This window comes from Berghia stephanieae, chromosome 4 (assembly GCF_034508935.2).
Source record: "Berghia stephanieae isolate SIO BIC M18660-M18661 chromosome 4, UCSD_Bste_1.3, whole genome shotgun sequence".
Classification (NCBI taxonomy): domain Eukaryota; kingdom Metazoa; phylum Mollusca; class Gastropoda; order Nudibranchia; family Aeolidiidae; genus Berghia; species Berghia stephanieae.
The window spans coordinates 54,600,260-54,625,259 of NC_088363.1; the positions used below are offsets into that span (position 1 = coordinate 54,600,260).

The 25,000-nt window shown below is 35.6% G+C and overlaps 2 protein-coding genes across 7 annotated transcripts in view; one reads left to right on the forward strand and one right to left on the reverse strand.

Annotated features, from left to right (window-relative positions):
- Positions 1–25,000, forward strand: part of LOC144970837 (ATP-dependent translocase ABCB1-like) — a 121,669-nt gene that overhangs the window by 40,345 nt on the left and 56,324 nt on the right. Inside the window, exon 23 of the mRNA XM_078910922.1 lies at positions 322–462. Coding sequence (XP_078767048.1) covers positions 322–462 — 141 coding nt within the window. The remainder of the gene's footprint in view (positions 1–321; positions 463–25,000) is intronic.
- LOC144970836 (uncharacterized) overlaps positions 8,930–25,000 on the reverse strand; it is a 60,080-nt gene continuing 44,009 nt past the window's right edge. For 5 of the 6 annotated variants that reach the window (XM_078910916.1, XM_078910915.1, XM_078910918.1 and 2 more), the window contains 2 exons: positions 13,676–14,032; positions 9,046–12,957 (listed from right to left, as the gene is read on the reverse strand). In XM_078910916.1, the coding sequence (XP_078767042.1) occupies positions 11,600–12,957; positions 13,676–14,032 (1,715 nt within the window). In that variant the 3' untranslated portion in view covers positions 9,046–11,599. Of the gene's footprint in view, positions 12,958–13,675; positions 14,033–25,000 lie in introns of all 6 variants that reach the window. The other variant, XM_078910917.1, reaches the window with a different exon arrangement.

Consider the following 25,000-nt stretch of genomic DNA (forward strand, 5'->3'; position numbering starts at 1 on the left):
TTCGGGAAAATTTACCTTTAGTGTCCATCTTGTAAATAAGACAAATTATATGACCCAGGCACCTCCCGCAATATCACGTCGAAATGTGTGTAAAAGCGCCTAAATTTCTTTCTCAAGGACATGACGAGGTGCTGACAATGCGGCTCGAATCCTGATCTTCGGGTGTTATTTCAATGTCTTAACAGATTGGTCATATTGCGATATATATAAATATGATATATAGTCATGTATCATCTTCATCATCATCATCACCATCATCATCATCATCATCATCATCATCATCATCATCACCATCGCCTTTATTCCGTATTCCATCCCCAGGGAGAACGTGAAACAGGCTCACATCTACGGCATCAGCTTCGCATTCTCCCAGTGTATCTTTTTCTTCCTGTACGCTGCAGCTTATCGCTTCGGTGCCTGGCTCGTTGTCCATGATGGGATGGAACCCGATCTTGTCTTCAGGTAGGAGCCTCCTCCTCCTCCTCCTCCACCTCCTTTACATTCTTCTCCTTCTCATCCTCCTCCTTTTCCTCCCCCGGCTCCTCCTCCTTCTCCTTGTCGTTTTCCTCCTCCTCCTTCTCCTCCTCCTCCTCCTCCTCCTCGTTGTTTTCATATTCCTCCTCTCTTCCTTTATCTACCTCCAGTGTGTCACCTCCGTCCTGCTCACCGTGGCTTATCTTTTGTCTACATTGTACTAGAACACAACGTGTCTCTATGTGAGAATTTGACCTCATAGTTACTGGTGCGAACGCGTCTTTGATTTGCTACAACAGTAACATAATATATTGTGAGAATGCTGCTGTCGCTGCATTTCTCCTGTCACCCCCCCCCCCCCACCCCTCCCGCCCCTCCTTCTTCCATCCCGCCCTCCTCTCTTCCTCCGCAACGTCTTTCTTCTTTTTCTTTTCTTCTTCTTCGTCCTCTTAACCCTCAACCTCACATTTTCCTCTTCCTCCTCCACTTCCACTTTTAATCTTCTTCCTCCTTCTGCTTCTTCTTCTTCTTCTTCTGCTCCTCCTCATCCTCTTCCTCAACATAATAATCCTGGTAACGAGCGTTGCGTTTTGTTTTGTTTGGTTTTTTTTTTTTTTTGCCAACTTTAAAACTTTAAAACCACTTTACTGTCAAAATCAATTTCTATACCATTTGGCAATGTTGTGGTAAATGGGGAGGGTAACCTACAAACGGCCGTGTTCTGTATAAAACAAAAAATACATGATAATAATATTATAATGGTGTGTTATCGCTAAACTGAAAATGGTGGAGTTATCCAGGGAAGTAATTCTTTGCAAAGAGGCAGAACCGAATGAACAGGGGGAGTAACCCCGTTAAAATTACATGCTTATTGTACAACTTTGTTATTGATGTGTTGCATCCCTTGAATAAGAGATCATTGTCGCTTCACCACCACTATCATCATCATCCTCCTCCCAACACCGTTACTATCACCATCACCATCATCACAATATCCTTATCATCATTATCATGAGTGCCGTTGCCTGATCAAGTTTTATGGCACTTGCGATAATATCATGTCGTTTGATTGCCAGTAAAAAAAATAAATATATAAATTTGTTTTAAAAAAAGGAAGATAATAAAATCGTCAAACAGATTTTATATCGAGCACTCAAAATAGAAGTAGAAGGAACAAAAGGGGGCTCGTATATTCTTCTGACTTGTCTTAAACCACGTCAAAGCGTTTATGAAATAGATATGGATTTTCGTCAAAAGAGATATCTACATCTTAACTCTAATACAAAATACAGATTATGTCAAGAACTGAGATCGTATGTCATCTCTCAGTCTCAAAAAAAAATATTTGTAAAGTTTCTTTTGACTGTTTCCCACTCGACAAAAGACTTCAAATAGGGCCTTTGCGAAACCAATTAAGACTTTCATTTCAGATTTGAGACACTTGAAAAGGACAAATGATGTAGAAGAATATAAGAGAACATCAAGGGCCCACCGGCTCAGAAAGACCAACACCCAAACGCTCTATTGGGAATTCCACCCACCACTCATTGTTTTTTATTAAGGGTTTTACGGCGCTTGCAAACACGTTGAGGTCATATCAGCGCCAGTAAAAAAAAAGAAAATGGGATAGTAAAAAGTTCTAGATTTACAATAAAAACACCCAAGGAAAGGTAAGACAAAGGGGAAATGGTTCAAATAGGAAACATATGTAGATTCCAAGAGCACACCATCAAAGTACTTAGTATGAGATCACCTCAAAGTCTCACCCAGACACCAGCACAAGATCGCACTAAGAACAATACACTCAGATGTTTACAAATCATATGGTAAAATTTAAAAAATAACAATACGTAACAGAGATGATTTACAAGGGAAAAAAATTCATCTCTCAAAACTATAACAATACATTCGACTGTTTCCCTACTAGCCAAAGACTCCGGTCAGGGTCAGGAAAAAAACTAAGTAATCCCAATCCAAGACAAAGATAGAAAGCAATTTGAAAAACAGATATAGGGGGATAGAAGACACAGTATGTGCCTCTCTGCCCACTATGGTAGGTCAGGAACCCCACCCAACCACCACTCATTGGGGACTATCACTATCAAGAAATGTAGAGAATAGAGGAGTGCGACAAGATATGTGAGAATTTTTTTTTTTTAATTTGCAGTGATGAGAATGGAAATTGGGATTCGACTGATACGTTACCCTCCGCATTCTATGGTCAGCACCAATTATCATTATCATATTGATAGAAAAGATACTTTAGAGTCAACTTATTTGGAAGAAAAAAAGGATTGTGAGCGTATAGAATACTCTGTGAATGCGATCGCAGCTAATAAGAGAACATAAGATAATTTAAAAAGAACAACAATGAAAAAAAAATTTTTTAAATAAAATAAAAACAAAAGAACAAAACAAAAACAGACAATATTTTTTGGTAAACATAATAAATTGTTTATTGATTGTGACACTTTCAATGAAATCAAATAAAACAAAATACACAATCTAGTACATTTTAATCAACTTCTTCGTCCCCGTCCAAATCAAAACAAAACACAGGGTGTCCAAAACTTCACCACCTATTTAATTTATTTTTATCCCCGTAAAGTAGCATATCATTTATATAAATAACTCATAATATAAATCCAGCAAGCCCCCCCCCCCCCCACCTCCTCATTATTATGCGCATTTCATAAGGTGATACACCCCAGCTCCTGAAGCGTATATTTAACACATATGACTATACATGCAGCCAGTTGGGCGCTAAATAACAATTTTCTAACAAAAGCAATGTCGCTTTATTATATCCGAGAGAACTAAGAAAATAAATGCAAAATGCCCCTACATAGGGTGTCTGATCCCAATTCGAATCCTGTGAATTTAGGGTGTGTTAAAAGTCCATAAAAACCTCAAAGAAGTAAGCTACAATTATCAAAACTGCCTGGATCTTTGACCGTTGTCAATCGAAGTTTTGTTTGTTTCTGTGTATTTAATTGTATGGGTTTTACACTTGCGACACTTGCTATATCGTTTCAGCAGCAAAAAAAAAAAAGTATCCACCTTATATAATTAACAGATTAGGATAATAAATTATTCAGATGTGCTAAAAAGCTCTGAAAAAGTGGGTATGAAACAGCGCTAGACAAAAAAAAATAAAAAAAAAAAGAAAGATAGAAAAGACAATGTGCTTAATTTTCCCTCCACAGTTATTCATATATAAAAAAAACGAATAGGAAAAATCAAGCTGGCAAATCAACGTTTAATTCTAATACAAATATATAATATGACTACATTATGTCCAGTGACGTGAAAAGTGAAGTGGGATAAATTTAAGGACACCCTGTACTTAAATATTACCATCAATCAACACAAGTATTGTAATATTATTGATAGCTATTCATCTACCCCACTTTTTCAAACTCTTTACACATTATTGTACACCTACATATTTAAATCATTTTTACAGTAACTTTTTAATATATTTGCATTGTGATCAGAAGCGGACAAGGGGAATAATAAACAGAATATGTAACTAATCGTATTAAAACAGTATTATGTCGGGCTGAGCCTTGTGCTTGAAATGTGATTTTCAGCTTAATTTATAAAGTTTGAATTAAAATTCTCAAACTTCGAAAAACTAAGATTCCCTAATTCTGACTACTTTACCAATTAATTCAAATTTTTCTCATATAGGAGCAACGAAGTTGACATTTAACGTTACACACAGATTTGCGTGTTTATATAATGTTTAATTTGGATGGCGGACGTTGTGAGTATTTTACCTAACCGCATAGCATCAACACCTCGTTCCGACAAAATACCAGATTGACATGATGGATCACATATATTGGTTTAAGTCTGCGTGAACTTTTATGACAGTTCTTATGACCCGTTGACATAGGCCAATAATTCATGATGTAGGAGGGCACATTTTTAAAATGATAATAATAACAAACATCCTCCATAATGCCAATTACAAAATAAATAAGCCTACATCATATTTGCATTCAACTTGATTATCAAATTTGTATAAAAGGACACATCTGTTCAAGTTTCAAATAATATTCAATTCATACGACGTCAACAACAAAAATTGATGTAGGGATACAACCTATTTGTATCAGATCACGCTAATTTCTCAGTAATGTCTGCTTCAGATTGTTTTCACTGACATTTTTAGAAAGAGGGTTTCTTTTTTTTTATCATCAACAACATTCAGATTTGAAAACGTTAAAAATAAAACAATCTTTAATTTGTCTGAAATTGATTGACTAGTTGAGAATCGTTCGTAGGCAACTAAAAATATAACCGTCACATCTTGTTAATCCGAACCTCTTTAATTCTACTGATAACGTTTTCATAATCCAAAAAGATGAACTAGAAACACAGTCTTGATAATTGATTTGATCGAATAGCACCCCCCCCCCCCCCCCGTCCCAAAAAAAAAAAAGCGAATGGAACCTGAATGCCAAAATCTTAAGAAATGTCCTAATTGGGTCAACCATACCATAGGACTTAATGAGGTCGAAATATATGAATGAGGATATCATCACTTAGCTGTTTGTTTATGTTTTTATACCGCAATTTTGGGTGATTATTTCATACTAAAGTATCTCTCCAACAGGCTAGAAGCATTAAAGATTAAACATAGTTTTGTGTATTTGTAGAATTAAATATGTTGGAGTAGAACTGTTGAGTACTTTACAAAAACGCTTAGTATCAAATACGTTCATACAAATTCGATTATTATGTATCGATAGCACGAACTAATTTCTAACTGAGAACGATGAATTCGGATTCTCAAGAGGAGACTGCAGACTTTTAAAATGGCATCGCTTGGCTTGTACTCGTGGAAACTTATAGGCGTCGAAGTTTGAACATGGAAATGGATTGGATACGCTTGGGTGGTTTCCATATTTATTTGTTGATTGCTAAGGCACAGCAGTGACAGGAAAGAAAATTATAATTGGCGGCAGAATAATAAATAATATATCGAAGAGTTTTAAAGCTCACATGAAAGAGAAGCACGCAACTATAAAGTATAAAAATAAATAAGTGGGATAGAATTAAGCTACAGTTTTCAAAACTGCCTGGATCTTTGACCATTGTCAATCGATGTTTTGTTTGTTTCCGTGTATTTAATTTTATGGGATGCACATTTGCGACACTTGCTATATCATTTCAGCAGCAATAAAACTCCCAAATTATATAATTAAGAGATTAGGATATTAAATGATTCAGGTGCGCTTAAAAGAACTGGAAAAGTGGGCATGAAACAGTGCTAGACAAAGCAGAAAGAATAACACACACACACACAATTTTTTTTTAAATCACAAAATAATCATCTTGCCTCAACTGGGGTAGTTGTGGTAAACGATATCTTTTCTTGTCTCTTTCTTTCTGTTCTGTTTTGTCTGGCATTGTTTCAAATCCATTTATTCAAATCTTTATTTTGCACAAGTGCCTGCTCCCTAGTTTGTCATTTTGATATTGTTAAAAGTTATCAACGTCAATGGGCCGTTTGTATGTAAAGAAACTCGCTTAGTCCGTGTGATATTTTGTCTTGTTTTGTTTTCGCCCATTGCATTGTGAGTGTGTTTTTGTTTTTGTGTTTGTTTTTTTTTAGATTCCTGTTTGTTTGTTGAGAATATAGAAAATAGGCGAGATTATTTTAGACATATTTACAGTTAATCATCAGCTCGAGTTGCGAACTTTGGGTAGATCTACTCCCAAAAGTACGACGGTGCAGTTTTTTGTTGTTGGTTTTAAAAAACATAATTTAAATTATGTTCCAACGTGCTTCTTCTGTGAGCACTTCCCCAGCAGTTAAACTTTCATTGCATGGACAGACGAATTAGACTTATGACCACAGTTCGTATAAGCATTTTAACAGGGAAGAGATGAATTACAAAAGAAAAAGAAAAGAAAAAAAAACATTTTAAAAAACCCTGACATGATTGTCATTGACGTATACTGTAATACTCTATGCTAAAAAAAGTAGTTAATTAATACAAAGAAAAAGATGCATAGCACACAGAGAGAGAGAGAGAGAGAGAGAGAGAGAGAGAGAGAGAGAGAGAGAGAGAGAGAGAGAGAGAGAGAGAGAGAGAGAGAGGTTGATTATGACGGATGGGATGGCATCTAAAGAGAAATTTACAGGACAAGGATGAGGGTAAACAATAACCCAGCATAATTTACTGTAGTAGAAATTAGGTATAGTAGACTTGGTCTGATAAATGAGAAGATTTTATTCGAATGTGATTTTAAAAAATGCTTTATTTAATAACAAGCCCTGATCTACAACTATCATACAGAATATACGTATTATAACACAAATACAAACGGGGATAAATAGGATTACCATTGAGAAGATCTGTATCCCTCCCCTCTCTCTCTCTCTATCTTTATATATTCTTTTTCACACACACTCAAACATTGTCACTGTTTTCTTATCATATACGTCCCCCTGTATCCCTCTCATCAAACTCCATCTCTCCATTTTTGTACTATATGGCTCAAAAGACGTTTACGTCTTAGAATCTCTTGTAAGCATTAATTTGGCAACATTCGGCGATAAATTGATAAAAATAGGTTTATAATACATATTTGTTTTGTTTGTTATGATAACTCGTAATACTATATAAACATCAATCAAAGATGAAATAATCCAATCGCCTGTTACATGTAATATCTCGGTACTGTCGTACTCTACATATTGTATTATTTTAATTCGCCAGAAAACTTTTGCATAAAATATCACCGATTAAAATGACCCTCAAATTAGCAGTTTGAAACCTAAAGACCTCTTAGAGATTTTTTTGGTGTACACACTTTGAGAGTTATTTTAATCGATGATATTTGAAAAATTAACTCGCGAGGTCCCAGATTTGAGAGTTTTTGCCAAGATGAGGGTCATTTAAATCAATCGATATTTGAAGGACGAATTTTCTGACAAATTTTTATAATATTTTGTGTCGTTCCAGAGTACGGAATTTGACATATTAAAAACCAACATGTTTTACCAATTATGTACCATAGGAAGGTATGTATTTTACGCCTTGTAGGTGGTCCACAACCATGGTTTTAAAGAAGAGAATAGTATGTGTTTTGTATATCAGTATACATGTATATTCTGTTCAACAAAACGTTATGTGTCTGGTCTCAATTCTTCTGCTTCTTGTCAATTGCAGGAAACTTCTATAATAGTATTCTTTCAAGTTGTTAGAACAACCACACTCAAATTAAAATTAATTGCTAATTTTAATTTATATATTCTATATTATTTTGTAGGAATGCTGTTTTTGGTATTCTTCGTTCAAACTCATTCTTCACATAAACGTTTTCTTCTTTGAACCTTTTAACTTCTTTTATTATCATAAATAATAATAATAATAATAATAATAATAATAATAATAATAATAATAATAATAATAATAATAATAATAATAATAATAATAATAATAATAATAATAATAATGCGATCTTAATCAATTACAACTCTTGTTGGATTGATGTCCAAATAAATGACAATCACTGGGTACTGGAATTTGTTGGAATTTCCAACATTAATCAATAATGAATTTGTGGCATATAAGCATTACTTTGAATGCTGTGTAAGCAATGCGAGTACAGACAAAGATCTGAACAAGTGTGTAAGTGTGTACAAGGTGCCAGACAAAGCAAGAAAGAAAAATACAAGAAAAAAAAAACATCCCAAAAAAAAATCAATTGACCTTGACTGATTTTTTTTCTCTCTTGTATTTTTTTCTTGCTTTGTCTGGCACCTTTCATACACACTTGTTCAGATCTTTATCTTACACCGGTGCCTGCTCCTTAATTTCTTAATGCGAGTACATCAGCTTTTAAGATAAAAATAGGATAGAATCGTTCACAGACTCTTTTTTCCTACTCTCAGTACCAAGTATGCGTGAAAATCTAAAGAAAAGAAAGTAAAGAAAATAAAAGGAAAAAAAGAAAAAGATTTATTAGATACGATTTAAGCTTTACATTGAGAGCAGTAATATTAAATGATAGATATAATATATACCCAGTGAAATAATGACTAAAAACATTCAAATCTACTTAGTCTTTAGTCTTATAATTGTACAATGCAGTCATCTAAATCTTACTCGCAAGCAAATGTTTCTCTTCACTTTCCTCTGAACATTGAGCTTAAATTTGGAAAGATAAAAACAAATACTTTAAAAATTTAATATAATTGTGCACAATGCCCCAAAGCCAAATAAAAAAAATCTTTATTTTGGGAAACTGGCCATTAAAATAGGGTCTAAAATAGGGCCCATCTTAAAATTTAAAAAAAAAGCCTGACTGAGATAATCCAGGCCTCAGCCGCAGTGCAGCACAGCAATGGGGGCTATGTGTCTTAATCATGGAAAAGAAGCAATGCCTTATCCACGCAGCCAACTTATTCCCCAATAATCACTGATAAGAGTTCTTTTTGCTTTTTAACATTTAATGAATACTGTTCATGGATTTTAAATGTTTCTGTCCAATCAAGGACTAGAGACTGTAAAATTGCAAATAAAACACAGAATGTATTTTTAACAATAATTTCACACAATTGCTCATACCTCATTTTATTTCATAATATAATTATATTTTCTTTCTTTTAAAGTGTAATATACACAAAATATTTGTAAGGATTATTGCACTTGACAATCATTTGCTCTACACATACAACAAAAAATCAATATGGAATAAATCAGTATGGGGGGTAAGCTATTTTCATAACGGGACGTTGCCAAATCATGGAGCATGGCGAAGGCAACAAATAAAAAAACACACACAAAAAAAATCTTATCCGTATTTTGATATAGAGCATTCTTAAATGTCTCATTTTCCCCTAGAAAAGTGGACAGTTTTAAGGCCGAGTAAGCTATCCAATGTTTTTTTTTTTTTAACTCATAAGCTTTCTATCTCTTGCTTTACAAAATAATAGAAGTCTAAGCCCAATTCCACTCTGATCAGCACACAATGTCCATATATTGCATATAAATATCCTTATAATCTTTCAAACTGAATGATCTTTAAATAAAAGAGGTCTAATATGAAATGGTGACTTTCGATACCTGCAAAGTGACACCCAATTAGAACAATGAGTTAAAGCTATCATTCAATCTACTGAACACCTTACGATCACCAGGGTGAAGATTAACTTTCAAACACTCACGGTATTGTTTTATAAGGCAGAAAAAAACCCCCAAAAAAGCAAACAAAGTAGTCTTTCATAACTCTAGTCTGAGACCCTCCATAAATCTATAAGTCAAATTTAAACACAAAGCACAGAAACTCTGCCATAACTTGTAAAAAATACTTGTAAAATATATTATACAGTATAAAATTACAAAATGCTGTAAAGAGAAGATTTACCGAGTAAAAATGTCTCTCTGTCTCACAAACAGATAAAGCTACTTGACTGTTTCCCTCTTCTTAGCTAAAGACTCCAGACAATCTATACGAAGCAAAATGGTCCCATTCAAGAACACGACTCAAAGCCACATATAAAAGACAAATGATGTAGACTGTAGGGAATGAAGAGATAGTGAGGATAGACAACGATGTAGAGACCCCTAGCCCAGGAGGTCAACTACCCACCATAAAATAAGCCTACTGAAAGTTGAGTGACTGAAAATGTTCTCTATGATTTTAAGGGTATGAAACACAAGTGAATTTAATTTCAATATGTTTAATTCAAACTCAACACACAGAAACAGTTCTTGCGACAAAACAAGGTTAAACCAGATTAAGCAATCTGAATAGAAACATTTTGAATTTTATCCAATGAAAAAATAAACTCTTTTGCAGTCTACAGCTTCTTCTCTGCTCTTCTTTGCTCCACATTTGTCGAAAAATAGAATTTTGCGAAAAGAACCTGGCTCTAATGATATAAAGCACTGCTTATTATTTCTATGGAAAAGTGTTTGAGCAAAGTCAAACAGGTTAAAACTGTAGAATTATCACAGAAATGGAACCACGCTTTTCATTCAAATATGCTTATTAAATTTTCAAACTGTATCTTTTTAATGTAAACATTTATATGTCACATCCTTAGAAAATAAGGGCTGCTAATTTGATTTTAATTTGTTTCTTATTAAGACTCTACGTCACTTGTGAATATCCGGGATTAAATTCATCAGCTGACACGAGTCTGGTCATTGGAAACAAACTAGGGAACCAAATCAAATTTGTTTATTCCATATTCATTTTGGTTTCTAATCCATCTTATTTTCATTAGAAAGTATTTTTCTATCTCAAGTAACTTAAATCAAATCTTATTCAAGACTAAAACAAAAACAAATTTTACACTCAGCATAATCAAAAGCATTTTTGATGATGATAATAATTATAATAAAATTAAATATCTTAGATCACAACATACTACAGCCACACAAATTCTCATGTGATATTTTGAAATTAATGATTTAACGATACTCAACAGTTCATCAAAAACTTCTAGGATTGCGGTAAAATATTTGAAAACAAAGCAGCAATGTTTATAGTATATCTAAATTCAGTCAACGTCTCAAATAAAGCCATTCTCAATTCCAATTAACCAATAAATTAAAAGTCAGTTTATACAAAATATACACTATATTTTTCTCTAACCTCTTTACTGTTTAGATCATACCTCTATCAAGTTCATTTATACCCCTTAAATATCTTTTAGCCAAAATTTGACAAAGGATTTGATAACGCAGTATTTTATGCCTGAGCAACTAATGCCATGAAGATCAAAACATTTTTAAAAATGAAGTAAATATACAAATAAAGTAGAGAGCAAGTCTACTAAATGGTTGTGAGAAACACGCAGTTTAGGGATATAAATAAACTCCAAATGAGATTTTATCAAAGCAGTGAAGAGGTTAAATATCACACTTTGGTAAGGTCTGTGTTCTGACCACCAGTCAGTGTGTTTGTTAACAAGTAGAAGCCTATATTATCAAAATACATATTTTCTCAAGGAGAAAGAAATGTATATAAAATGTAGACACGTGTATAGGCTAGAGTATGTGATTGCATCTGTTTAAAAGTATAACAATATGTTGTATAGGTTAGATAAAATCACTAATAAAAAAGAACAAATAAAAAAAAAAGTTTTGTTCGATCACAATTCAGACAGCACACTTTTTATCTGGTTTCCGTCAACTTCCGTACAAAAACTCACACCTCTAATATCGAATTTACTAATATCCAATCTTGACATGAAAACCTCCTGTAACTTTTCCAACAAACTTCCATCAATGTGATCCTGTTCAAGTTTTGTGACCTGATTCTTCGTCATGCAGATATTAAAAACAGTGACAGAAGTTGCCTCAGAAATGACATCTAACACTAACGTTCCTCTATCCTGCTCGAAATATTTGATAATATCCGTAAGGAAATCTTCCACTATTGAACGACATAACAAATCTGATTTCACCAGGAAGTGTTTTCCAGATGACTTCCACTGCTCAACCATGATTCCGACAGGCCCGGCTTGTCGGGTCGGTGAAGCTAGCTCATCATGGCAAGCACGAAGTTTGACCAGTTCAAGCTGAGGGTCGTATTCCATGAAGATACCCTCACCCTCTTTAATCCTAGGAGGAGTGTTTGACGATGAAAGATTCAAATTCCGTGGAATTTGTTTCGAATCCGGTGGTTTTTTATCACCTTTGCCCTGTTGCTGTTGTTTTGAAGAGGATGACGACTTTTTGTGTTTAGATTTCTTATTCTTTTGTGCCTCAGAAGAAGGTGTGAGGAAAGGATTGTCTTGGTGCTGCTGATAGGAGGGTTGGTTGGGATACCGGAAATCTACCTCTGGTAGAGGGGAGGCTACTCTGTCAAAATCAGAGATTTCCATGTTTCCAGGCACATATGGCTGTTGCTGTTGTTGCTTTCCTGAGTTTTTAACCTTGGAATTCTTTTTCTTTTTCTCTTTGCCAGTTTTGTTGTTATTTCCTGAATTAGACAGGGCAGCATTGGAGGGAGGAGAAGAAGAAGAAAGAGGTTGGGATGAAATAGATGAAGACACGACTTTGGACCCGTTGCTGTTGTTTGCATCACTTTGAGATGACATAGTTCTGTTATATCTTTGGACATTGTCAATGGTGTTGGGATTTGCAAAATCGACAACATCTTGCACTGGTTTTGCTGTAGTAGTATTCGCCGTCACATGTGGTATATTTGAAGATAATACTGCTCCTTCATCATTGGTAAAAACAGTCTCCTGATACTGCTCAGCGTAGTATCTGTTGTTTTTCCTCTTATCTTTCTTTGAGGAAGAGGATCTGTTCCTCCTTTTTCTCGACCTGCAGAAGCACCAACAGGATGATTTGACTTGGTCATCTTCACTGTCTACGAAATCCAGACCATGGTCCTTGGAGGGTGAAGATAGTAGGGAGAGGTTGACATTGCGCTCACTGGGTGGTTCTCTTGGTGCAAGAATCTTTAGAGCTTCCACTGACAATCTGACAACAATCTCACCTGAAAAAAAAAAGGAATGGAAAAACATGTCAATGAGATGATGTTCTGATGAGGTCGCCTCAACGACACAACATTGAAAATACTGTCAAAATGTAAGAGAGAAAAGAATTCACTTTTATGCATGGACATAAAACTTTAGTTCATTAAAAATGACCCATAGTTCTCCTCCAGCCATCATAGTACATTATAAAATAAATGCATTCTAGAGTAATTAACCTGGGCTTTCTAGTAGATAAATGAGGCCATCATAAAAACAAAACAAACATGGAAAACCCTGAATTTGTTCTGTCAAAAACTTTCATATTTTAAAAAATAACTTTGAATTACTGTCTGGCTATTTTGATAAAATAAAGATTTAAAATATAAATAAGTGTAAGACAGGGGAGGGGAAAATTGTTCTAGTTCAATCTTTAAGATCTATGGGACAACGTTAGAGCCAAAAGGATTGAAGCCCGAATTCTGTACAATTAAACAAACAGCAACAATCACTTTCTACTCTTTGAATAAAGCGCTACTATTCTATCAAACAGTGCTTTCTGTTAGATCTACAGACAAGCTATCCGTGCAGCCTTAGTGTAGACGGAAGGCTCGGGAAAGAACCTCGACTAACTCTAAGACCAATCAATATCGGTAATTTTGCCTTTAAGGCAAATAGCTCTCCTTCGTGTATTGACCTATCAGGACCCCTTCAAGTATAAAATGACATATGAGTAACAACCTTTATGCCTGGGTTTATCCAGATATCCAATCCCACCAGAGACGGGTTTAATCCTCTGCTCCGTGTCCAGAGAGCTTGCCAAGTGCAGCTGTCCCGACTGTCTCAAGGCGTTTATAAAAAGCGCCACCGCAGTGTCTCCATGTTCCTCCACGTGCTTCAAAATGGCCGAATTCCGCTGGATGGTGGCAGCCAGTTCATTTTGACCTTGACACTGAGCCTCGAGGTTGACGAGGATGTTAGGATCAAGGACACCGTGGTGGGTTAAATAATCCAATATGGCATCAGCGTCCAGCCCTTCCACCAAGTCTCGCCTCTTGCTGAGGGACGTGCTCAGCATTTCCGCCGCTTTCTCATTGTCTAGAGAAGAGAAATTAAGATAGAGGTAATTATCAGTTATATCATATTAAATATGATTTGACTTTTTGATTTATGATAAAAGAAGAGAACAAAATTTCTATTTTTGTAGAATATTTTATTGACTCTTTTAATCCATTCAATCCATTTCGACATCAAAATGGCCACGCCAGATGATTTTTTTTCTTTAATTATTTTTTTTCTTGTCTCAGAGTTTTATGTAAAATAGAAAAGACTGAAAAAGAAGTCGATGTATTACATGAAATCAGTTGCAGAATGTGTGACAACATATGATAGATGGCAGTGGTTTTTAAAATTTTTATATAGGACAAGACTAGATTTTTGTGATAACGTTCGTGTGTATGAGTGTGTGTGTGTGTGTGTGTGTGTGTGTGTGTGAAATTTCTAAAGATAGAACATCAACTCTCTCTCTCTCTCTCTCTCTCTCTCTCTCTCTCTCTCTCTCTCTCTCTCTCTCTCTCTCTCTCTCTCTCGTCTCTCGTCTTTCTGTATGTGAGTGAGCATGCGTAAAAGCCCACCTAGTTAGTTCCATGACAAAATGCTGGGAAATCAAATATACGTACTCAGATTACAAAGAACAGAAATTACATGGATGAAATAGGAAGTCGTTAGTAGTATATAAATTGACATTATCAAACAGGTTTCTGATCGATGAGGGTTTGAACAAAAGAACAGTCAGTGAAATTTGGACAGAAATATAGATTTATATGGAAACAACGGATGTATACACATATATAGAAAGATAGATAGAAAGATGGACGGACAGATGGATAGAATATCCAAAAAGATATACGGACATATAAAGAGTTGCATAAACATTGGATGGATATATAAACCAAACGTACAGCGAAATGTATCAAACAAAAACAACAGCCTTTTCAACCGTGAAGCCAAATACCATTACATGCTCCAAGGTTATATTTCATTACAACCTGTTGGAAGTAAACACGTCTACATCACTTAACTCACTCAATCCTGGAAACTTTTGCTACTTTACAAAATGGGACAAAAATGTAATGAAAATGAGCATGTACAGAGTTTTATTCAACTATCATAAACATGCATAAACTATATAACATTAGCTTTGATAGTAAACTTATAATTTGTCTCAGAAAAAATATAATAAATAGGCATGGGGTAAAAGTAACCCGGGTAAACTAAGGATATAGTCGGTTTTAGGGTTGAGTGAGTTAATATACATTGAGCCTATTTCATTATACAGCAATACAACCAATATACTACTACTACTATCACTATCACTATATATAACTATCACCGTTGTCACAGTGAATACCATGCATAAATGAATATCGAATTAGATATGCCTAAGCATAGCAAAAGTTACGCGTATGTAATTTTATTTTTAAAACGCCATATTACAGTAATACATAACGACCTCGATGTAAGGAAAACAAATTTTATCTTTATTAAATTGTATTATATTGCTAACCAAGAAAACATGGGTGGGAGAGGAGGGTGGGATTGAAAATTTATAAAATATAACATAATTTATCCACTCATGCGCTCACACACACAAACACACACACACACACACACACACACACACACACATAAACACGTGCGCACATAGAGTGTGTGTGTGTGAGTGAGAAAGAGAAGGGGGGGGGGGGGGAGACAGAGAAAGAGAGGGAGAGAGAAGGGAAGGAGAAAGTGATAAAGAGAGAGAGAGAGAGAGAGAGAGAGAGAGAGAGAGAGAGAGAGAGAGAGAGAGAGAGAGAGGAGGAGGAGGAGGAGGAGGACTGGACTGCGCCATTTTTCAAAGTGAAAAGGACATCTTTTCAAACCTTAAACGGGCATTTTTTGTAAATGCTACGCAAAGAGGGTTGTTAAGAAATCTACGTGTTACATATCAATAGGCATGTGAAGTACAGTATTAATTGATTAATCAATTTTTTTTTAAACAGTTCTAAAAGAAGACGACTCACTATTCAATACATGATACCATGCCTGTCTGTCGATCTCAAGCTGATACGAATCCATTGTTAGTTGCCCTATTATGAATCCATTGTCAGTTGCCCTATTATGAATCCATTGCGAGTTGCCCTATTATGAATCCGTTGATAGTTGCCCCTATTAGTCTATTTGCCACAACAACTTGAACTGGTTTTCAACAGCAGTCTTGGAGCCGTAACATGACCGAAACGTATTTCAATTTCATGCGAAGTTAATGGGCGTATCTAAGAAAGAGAAAAGTTATAAAACATCAAATTTAGTAACACTTGACGTATAGAGAATCTGGTTGTCCTTTGACGAATCGTGTCCTTATGATTCACGGAATGTATGTGTCACCACGAAAAACGTCGACCTATATACAAAGACACGGCAATATTGTCAAGCAAACAACCTCCTTTTGTGAAAGTATTATTCATGCTATGCGTTTAAGTAAAATGGTCCCAACATCCGCCAGATGAACGTTTGTAGTCGGATTGATATAAATTAGTGAGAACGAATCACCGAAATGGGTGTCTAAAAACAATAACTCAGAGTCGAGTGGCGTCAATTTCGTTCCTTCTATAGCATATAAGCTACATTGTTACGTGAGTTACACCATCAATAATTTAAATATCGTCAAGAATGATCGATCATCAAGATAATACAAAGATATTAATCCGTTGACAAATATGCAGTATGTCCAGCAACGTGTAAGCTACGATCATTTCGTGATTCACGAACATCACATCGGTCATGAAATCACTGTCATAATAGATCCGTGTTAATTTGAAGAAGTTGATAACAGCAGATGCAACACCGATAGTATCGTACTGTCTCTCCTACTTCACCACAATAAGCTCAAGTCCCGTTCATTCTACAAGGAGGTGTAGAGGTGGCCGCTCGGGCCATGTCATAAAAACAAATTTTATCAGCATCTTCGTCATAAACTCTACCCGCATTTTATAGAGAGATAACATAATAACGCCCTGGCGATCTGATAAAGGATGTAACAGTTACACATTGCTTATCCACACAACTGTCACACACACACACACACACACACACACACACACACACACACAATCACACATAATATATTACTATAATATATTATACACACTCCCTGTAAATGAACCATTTATTACTGGGTCATAAGGTGAAACCAGTGACAATGTGACAGTGTCCATTTGTGGCTTATAATACGTTTGTTACCGACGTGTACGTGTTTGCAGGTCTGATAACCCAAATGGTCATGGGCTCATTGTAATGGAAATACTCTCGAACTAACATGAAATATTCTCCGTTACAACAATGTTAATTAAATCAGGCCAATAATTAAATTGCGTTCTGCTATCACACCAGCAAATTTGGGCACATAGTTTGTACGCAAATGTACTAAAAAAAAAACCATTAAATTATTGCATTATGATACAATTATAAATCATCAATATATCAACAGTCCTCGCAAGTAGTTTTAAAAAAACTATGTAGAGAACTATACATTGTAATGCGCTTTATATATTTACAAAGAAACACACACAAAAAGTATGATGAAACGTTTAACTAATAAACACTCAGCTTGTATCAGAAAAGAGAAATAAAAGAATTTACCTCCCCGAGAGCAAATTAGTACAACCCCTTCCCATAATCGAACCATCAAACAATATCAAGAAACTTTCCTTCATCAACTCAAGCTTCGTATTCTAAGCATTTTAATATTAGCCCATTGTTGACAAAAAGTGCAAAATAAATATAGCAGCGACGATCGCATCACTCGATTGGTCACGCATCAATGCCCCGTCAAGGCTCAAGTCATTCACCATCTATAAAGATAAAAATATCATTATTATCATTATTGAGCGGTGTCTTAGCTAGTTACACATTTTGGAAACTGTCCAACACATCAGAGGCTCAGCAGTGCAATACGGTGATACGACTTGTGACAAAAGGCAAGCGACATTTAAAGCGGTCGGTGATCGAGAGGGTGACAACCATCGCAAATCCGATCCTTCGTTCACCGTTGAGATCTAGTGCAAAACACTAAACACACATTAGCCCAATCGACACAGGTGCGGATGAAAGACGAAAACTGACGGAGTTGATAGAAAGAGAACGCCTTACAAGCGACTTGTACTGCTTGAAATATAAATTTTCTTCTTTCGAGGTACTTAATGAAACACTGTGAAGCAAATTTCACGCGGTAAATCTGTAGAACTGCTCTAAATAAACGGCCAAATTCATTCTACGGTTAAACCAGTTGAATGACTTACTCTGGAAAAAAAAAACCTCGTCTTTAAAATTTGGCCAGAAATCTCGTCCTTCAAAAATTGATCGATATTTGAATGACGAGTTTTTGTGGGGTTTTTTGCCACATTTTTTAATACACGAATTTTTCCAGAGTAAGACAAGTAATCGGATTAACTAGAATACATATTATTTGGGTTTGAAGCCCTTTATCGTATCAGAACACCAGCTCTAAATTTATTTAATGTCGCTTCCTTCTAATCTCTCCTCATCATTTCAAATACCAAATCGTTATCAGAATGTTTTCTTTCCTATAAGATTGTTGTTGATAAAAGTAATAAATTAAATGGCCCCATTCAAGATCTCCTAGCATGACTTGGTAATACTATAAGTGTTGACACAGTTGAGGCGAGACCATTCGTTTCAAGCCGTTGATTTAAATACGAAATAATTAATCCTAACAACGGACGACGACGATGATGATGATGATGATGATGATGATGACGACGACGATAAAGGCCTCATAGGAAGCACATATAATACAGAACTAGTTAAAACTGGTTAAACTATGTAAAAAATATAAATACAATAAAATTTAAAAAATCATACACGCATTATGCTAGCGCGCACACACATACACACAGACGACACTGCCGGAACCTTCAAGAAGTTGCGTCAAAGCTAGTCAGATCCAGCAATGTACTGATTGTTTGAAACCGTAATAATGCACCAAAAAGGGGTATGACATAAATGCACCTGCAAAGTTCAACGGGTAAAAGAAAAGAGAGAAAAGGTTTATCTCGGACAATCCACGAATTGACTTCGACATCAAAGGGACAAAGAGCATGACACAAAACGACAATCTTTGAATCGAGTGCTTCATGCCATTCTTGTGATTGTGAACTGGGTGAATCCTTGCGCACATATTATTTTATGACTAGCTAAATTAATACGCATTATTGCGCACATATTATTTTATGACTAAATTAATGCGCAACATTGCGCACATATTATTTTATGACTAAATTAATAAGCAACATTGCGCACATATTATTTTGTGGCTAAATTAATGCGCAACATTCCATTTAATTATTTGCTTCTTACTAAGAATGTCGTGTCGTTGATATTTCCTTTTCTATATACTAGCTCTTAGTGTAGTATAACTTACCATCTATTTACTATCTATCAGTTCTTAGTATAGTATATCTTGCCATCTATCTATCTATTCGTCAATCTTTCTATTCACCTGTCTGTCTGTCTACCGAGAAAGGGAGATGATTTCTGCATTTTGAAAATAATCCACCATTATGGATCAATCATATTAAATTATATGGACCGCCCATTATAATTTAATGAGTCATGTGTAAATAACAGTTTCGTCCTTGCGCACCTGTATCTAAATTAAACATGCAATCTTACTTATTCATTTAATCCACAAGGTCTCTCTGAGTTGTGAAAAAAAGTAAAACCATCGTAATTCTGGAGTTTTAATGTCCTTAACAGGGTTATTATTATTATTGTTTGCAATAGTGGGACCAGACATAACGACATGTCCCTATGTACAGAACTGATAACCCAAATGTTTATGGGTCCATTGTTGTCATGGAAATACTCTCAAACCAACGCAAAATACTGTCCATAACAACAATGTTAAATCGAGCCCACGATTACGTTCGGTTATCAGACCTGCTAATAGATCCATTTTGAGCCTTGCACATGCAACATCCCAACTCAATTGTATTTTGTAGAACACATAGCTAACTCACAGCGTCCTTACATTGTTTGAAATCACTTGCTTCACGACGCGATATCCTCATTTGATTTACAATGTTATGCTGGGCATTATTATTATATGACTTTCTATGTTTTATGACGGCACCTGTAGTTTATATCAAAGAGTCAGTTGACTTCAGATGTTTAAGTTTAAGACAAAGGAAAGTTAAACAGGCACTTGTCTTAATCCAGTCTTCGTGATTTCATCCATCAATAAATAAATAGTTCAAATTCCAATGGGTTGAAGAATAGCACCGCTATCGATTCCAAGTCACGACACACACACACACACACACACACACACACACACACACACACACACACACACACAATCACAAACGTCAGACACCGTGTTAAAGGAAATCGATGCTCCATCATCAGATTCAATCCATTATTGGATTCTTACCGACGTGCACTTATTTGCAGGTCTGATAACCCAATTCTTTATGGGTTCGTTGTTGTAATGGAAATCTCAAGAAAATGACGCAAAACATTGTCTCTGACAACAATGTTAAACTAGCCCCAAAATCGGGTAAAGATGTCAGTGGTCAGACCTGCATATTATATGTGCACATCGATTCTTACCCAATCAGGCTATTGTGTATTTCTAAAACGTTTTGCCATATATCTTCATTGACCCAAATATTTTTAAAAAATAAAAATTAAAAATAAATATTTTAAAAAACAACAGATTCGACAAAGTTGATAAAATACAGGCTTTTTGTGAGCAAACAAACGCCTTCTAAGTTTATAACGAATGCTATACGAAATAGAAGATAATGCGTAGAGTCATTAAGCCTAAAAAATTAATAACTATATAGTTTTTAAGTTTTTACACTGCGAGTTAAATCTTTAATTAATGGTATTGGGATACTTCAAGTATGGATTTAATAACATTAAATTATACATTTATCATAGAAATAGAGCATCTGAGCATTTAATTATTTATTTATTTATTTATCAATTTATTTATCTATCAATTTATTTATCTATTTATATATTTATTTACTAGCGATAATACATATAACAGAATACGCCGTTCGTATCCAGTCTTTAGTGACACAACAGATACTTCTAACAACACAACAAAATGAATTTCTTCCTACGCATGAAGTCTATACACAGCAACAATTTGATCTAGGTATACTTAGGTTTACTTTATACATATCTACACAGACGGCCGGAAAGATTCAATAAATACGCACATCACTAAATCATATTTATCTTCCACGAATCATGAATCTTCCGTCCAAATCAACGCAATCCTCGTAAATCTTAAAATTCATTTGAATACGAAAAGATTTGCATTCAATATGCCCGTGCAGTCTTTCAAGTTCTAGAACATAGAGTGGTAATATAAATCCAACACATTTCTTGATCATTTCTCTCTGTTATTTCCCATCGACATAGTTTGTGTAGTTGTGGAGTAATGTGTCAATTTGGATCAATCAAGACAGCACATAAATTATAAACAACATTGCAGGTGAGACTCCGCAAACTTAAGAATATATGCGTGCTGAAATAAAAACATTTGCTTAATAACTCATCATGGAAAAAAAATATCATTAAGTGTGTCAGATCAAGGGGGTCCTGATAGCTCAGTTGGTAGAGCACTCGCTTCACACGCAAAGGGGCCGAGATCGATCCCGGGTGCAGTCGAGATAATTTTTTTTTTTGATCCCCCTGTCCACCCAGCAGTGATTGGGTAGCTGGGTCTGTTAGAGGTGGCGGAAAGTACATTTCGATAGACTAGCGTCCTATCCAAATAGTAGCAAGCAATTGCTATTGTCCATTTCACGCTGTAGAAACCGGGATAAACTCCGGCTCCATGGGCCGAACGGCTCTGAAGGAAGAAGAAGGTGTTTGATCAACACTTTAACCAAGAGCTAATACTAATAAAATCTAAAAGATTTATAATATCGTTCTCTAAAAACAAAAGAAATTCAATTTATACTAATAATGCACACAAATGTCTAAATTAGCCATTAAAACAACATTTATAATTAGTACAAAAATGGACAAACATACAGGATACGAACCTGCACAGCAATCCAACTGAATATGAATTAATTCGCTGAAGCAAACCTGCACGTTCTAAAATGCAATACAAATAAAGCACACGTTTCTATAAACATTCCCATCGAGATGGTGTGTGTGTGTAGTCGTGGAGTAGTAAGGTGTCAATTTAGATCAATCAACACAACACATAAATTATAAACAACCATTGCAGGTGAGTGTCAGTGAACAGCACGACCAAAGAAAACAAATGCTGAGGTAAGAAAATTGATTTCTACTTGCGGTTGAATATTCGCAATTTCCATTTTTTTAAAAATAAATAAAAGCAACACTTTACACTTCAAAGCCATAGTAGCACCTCTATTACAAGTTAGTAAAGATTTTCCTTTCAAACTAGCCCCGCACGTTCCCATAAATATTATATTTTTTTATTTATACACCCCTTGGAAACAGAAAAACTTATTGAGGCTTGGGCGAAAAAGAAAAAAATTATGTTAGATGCCGTCGCCTATGCATTTCATGAAGGAATCTAGATTAGATAATCCATCAAACTGATGTCTCATGTCAACCCTTGTCCAAAATGAGCAAATTGAGGATAAATAATCTTGCCCAAGGACAAAGTCGAAAGTGCCTGACGCGCAGCTCGAACCCTGGACCTTCCGGGCCACAGTGTAATGCCTGAACCATTTATTGGCCACCTCGCTCGCCACGAAAACGTGTAATAGCGCATCAATGATCATTTAGTTATTATTTAATTAAACTGAAAAAAATATATATAAAAGATTTGATCCACACCTATCTATCTATCTATCTATCTATCTATCTATCTATCTATCTATCTATCTATCTATCTATCTATCTACATACCTACCTACCTACCTACCTATCTATCTATCTATCTATCTATCTATCTACATACCTACCTACCTATCTATCTATCTATCTATCTATCTATATATCTATCTATCTGTCTGTCTGTCTATCTATTTGTCTGTCTCTCTTCCTACCTACCCACCAACCTATCTACATCTCTCTTTCTATCTCTTCTTTTCTTTGTTAAAAGATTTTCTCTTAATATGAGGCACGAGTCCCATAATTGAAGGAATCGCATCAGGCATCGAATCACAATTAAACCACAAATAATTAAGTTTACTTACATTTTTCTTTTATAATCACCTGCACGTAATAGCACACTAACTATTGTGCAGCAAGAATAAAAAGACACAGTCAAAAACGGCCGCGCAATCAAACAAAAAGATCATAAAAATAAAAATGTTATCATGTTTAGCAGTTTTTGATTTCACATTTCAACAACACACATAACTCTACATCCACCTCGTACCAAGCAACACCTTCCAAATAAAATATGAGTTACAGTTAGGCTACAGAAAACAGAAAGTAATAAGATCGTCTAATATACAGAATGAAGCTTAATCGCTTTGTGTATGTAACACAACTGTTGCACACGGGAGCCGGTTGGTTGTTACTCGTCGTAAAAAGTAAATTGAAACAGATATCGTATCGCAGAGAGAGAGAGAGAGAGAGAGAGAGAGAGAGAGAGAGAGAGAGTCTTTGAGAGTGATGAGATCTGGTGATGAACAGAGATGAGGGGGGGGGGGGGGGGTAGGGAAAGTGATAGGGGGAAAGACTAAAAGATAAGGGGGAAGTTTGCGAGTAAGAGACTTGGAGGGGGGGGGGAGGAGGAGTGCGAGACAGGGAGAGGGGAGGGGGGCAGTGAAAGTAAGGAGAGGAAGAGTGAGAGAAGGAAAGAAAAGATAGAAAAAAAAATAAGAGAGAGAGAGAGAGAGAGAGAGAGAGAGAGAGAGAGAGAGAGGGAGAGAGCGGTGTTGTGTGTGTATGGAGGGTGTATGTTTGTACGTGTGCTGGAGGGAAATAGATAGATAGATAGATAGATAGATAGATAGATAGATAGATAGATAGATAGAGAGAGAGAGGAGGAGGGGGAGAGAGAGAGAGAGAGAGAGAGAGAGAGAGGCATATCTGAAGGCAGGTGGGAAAAGAGTGGTGTATCACAATGCGGTATCTATTCTATCGTGCAGAATTCTCCATCCAGTGACGATATCATGGACTTGGTATTGATAACACTGTCTGACGCGCGTGCCAACAAACACCTCTCTCTCTCTCTCTCTCTCTCTCTCTCTCTCTCTCTCTCTCTCTCTCTCTCTCTCTCTCTTCCTTTTATAATATCTAGTTGTTTCTCCATTTATCTCCCGTCTCTCTCTCTCTCTCTCTCTCTCTCTCTCTCTCTCTCTCTCTCTCTCTCTCTCTCTCTCTCTCTCTCTCTCTCTCTCTCCCTGCTTCCACCCTCCCGAACAATAATTACACGGCCTATTAAAACAAAATATTGCCTATATAGTTATATTTGACAAGTCAGATATGAAAATTAATATATATTTTTTTTTTCATATAAGCTTGATCTCTCAGGATCACATAGTACCTAGTCCATCATTATTCGTATCATTATCATAAACATTACTATTGCCAATAGTCACTCGTTTAAATTAATTAGGTATTTGTCAGTCAATCTGTTTATTTATTAACTACTTCTTTTGTCATGTATTGATACAGGTCAAGGTCTGTTCAGTAAATTATAAATCCAATATCTCTCTCTCTCTCTCTCTCTCTCTCTCTCTCTCTCTCTCTCTCTCTCTCTGTGTGTGTGTGTGTGTGTGTGTGTGTGTGTGCCTCGCTCTCTCTCAATCACTTTCTTTCTCTCGGCATCTGTCTTGTCCCACTCACACACACACACACACACACACACACACACACACTCACACACACCAACTTGCCAAGTAGTATAACCCAAATTGTTTTGGGCTCATTGTTGTCATGGAAATAAATACTCTCAAATCAACGGGTAAAAAGTCAATGTTAAATCAAGCCAATAATTGGTGTTCGGATGTTTGACTTGTAAATTGCCGGTATGCAACACACCACCATTCT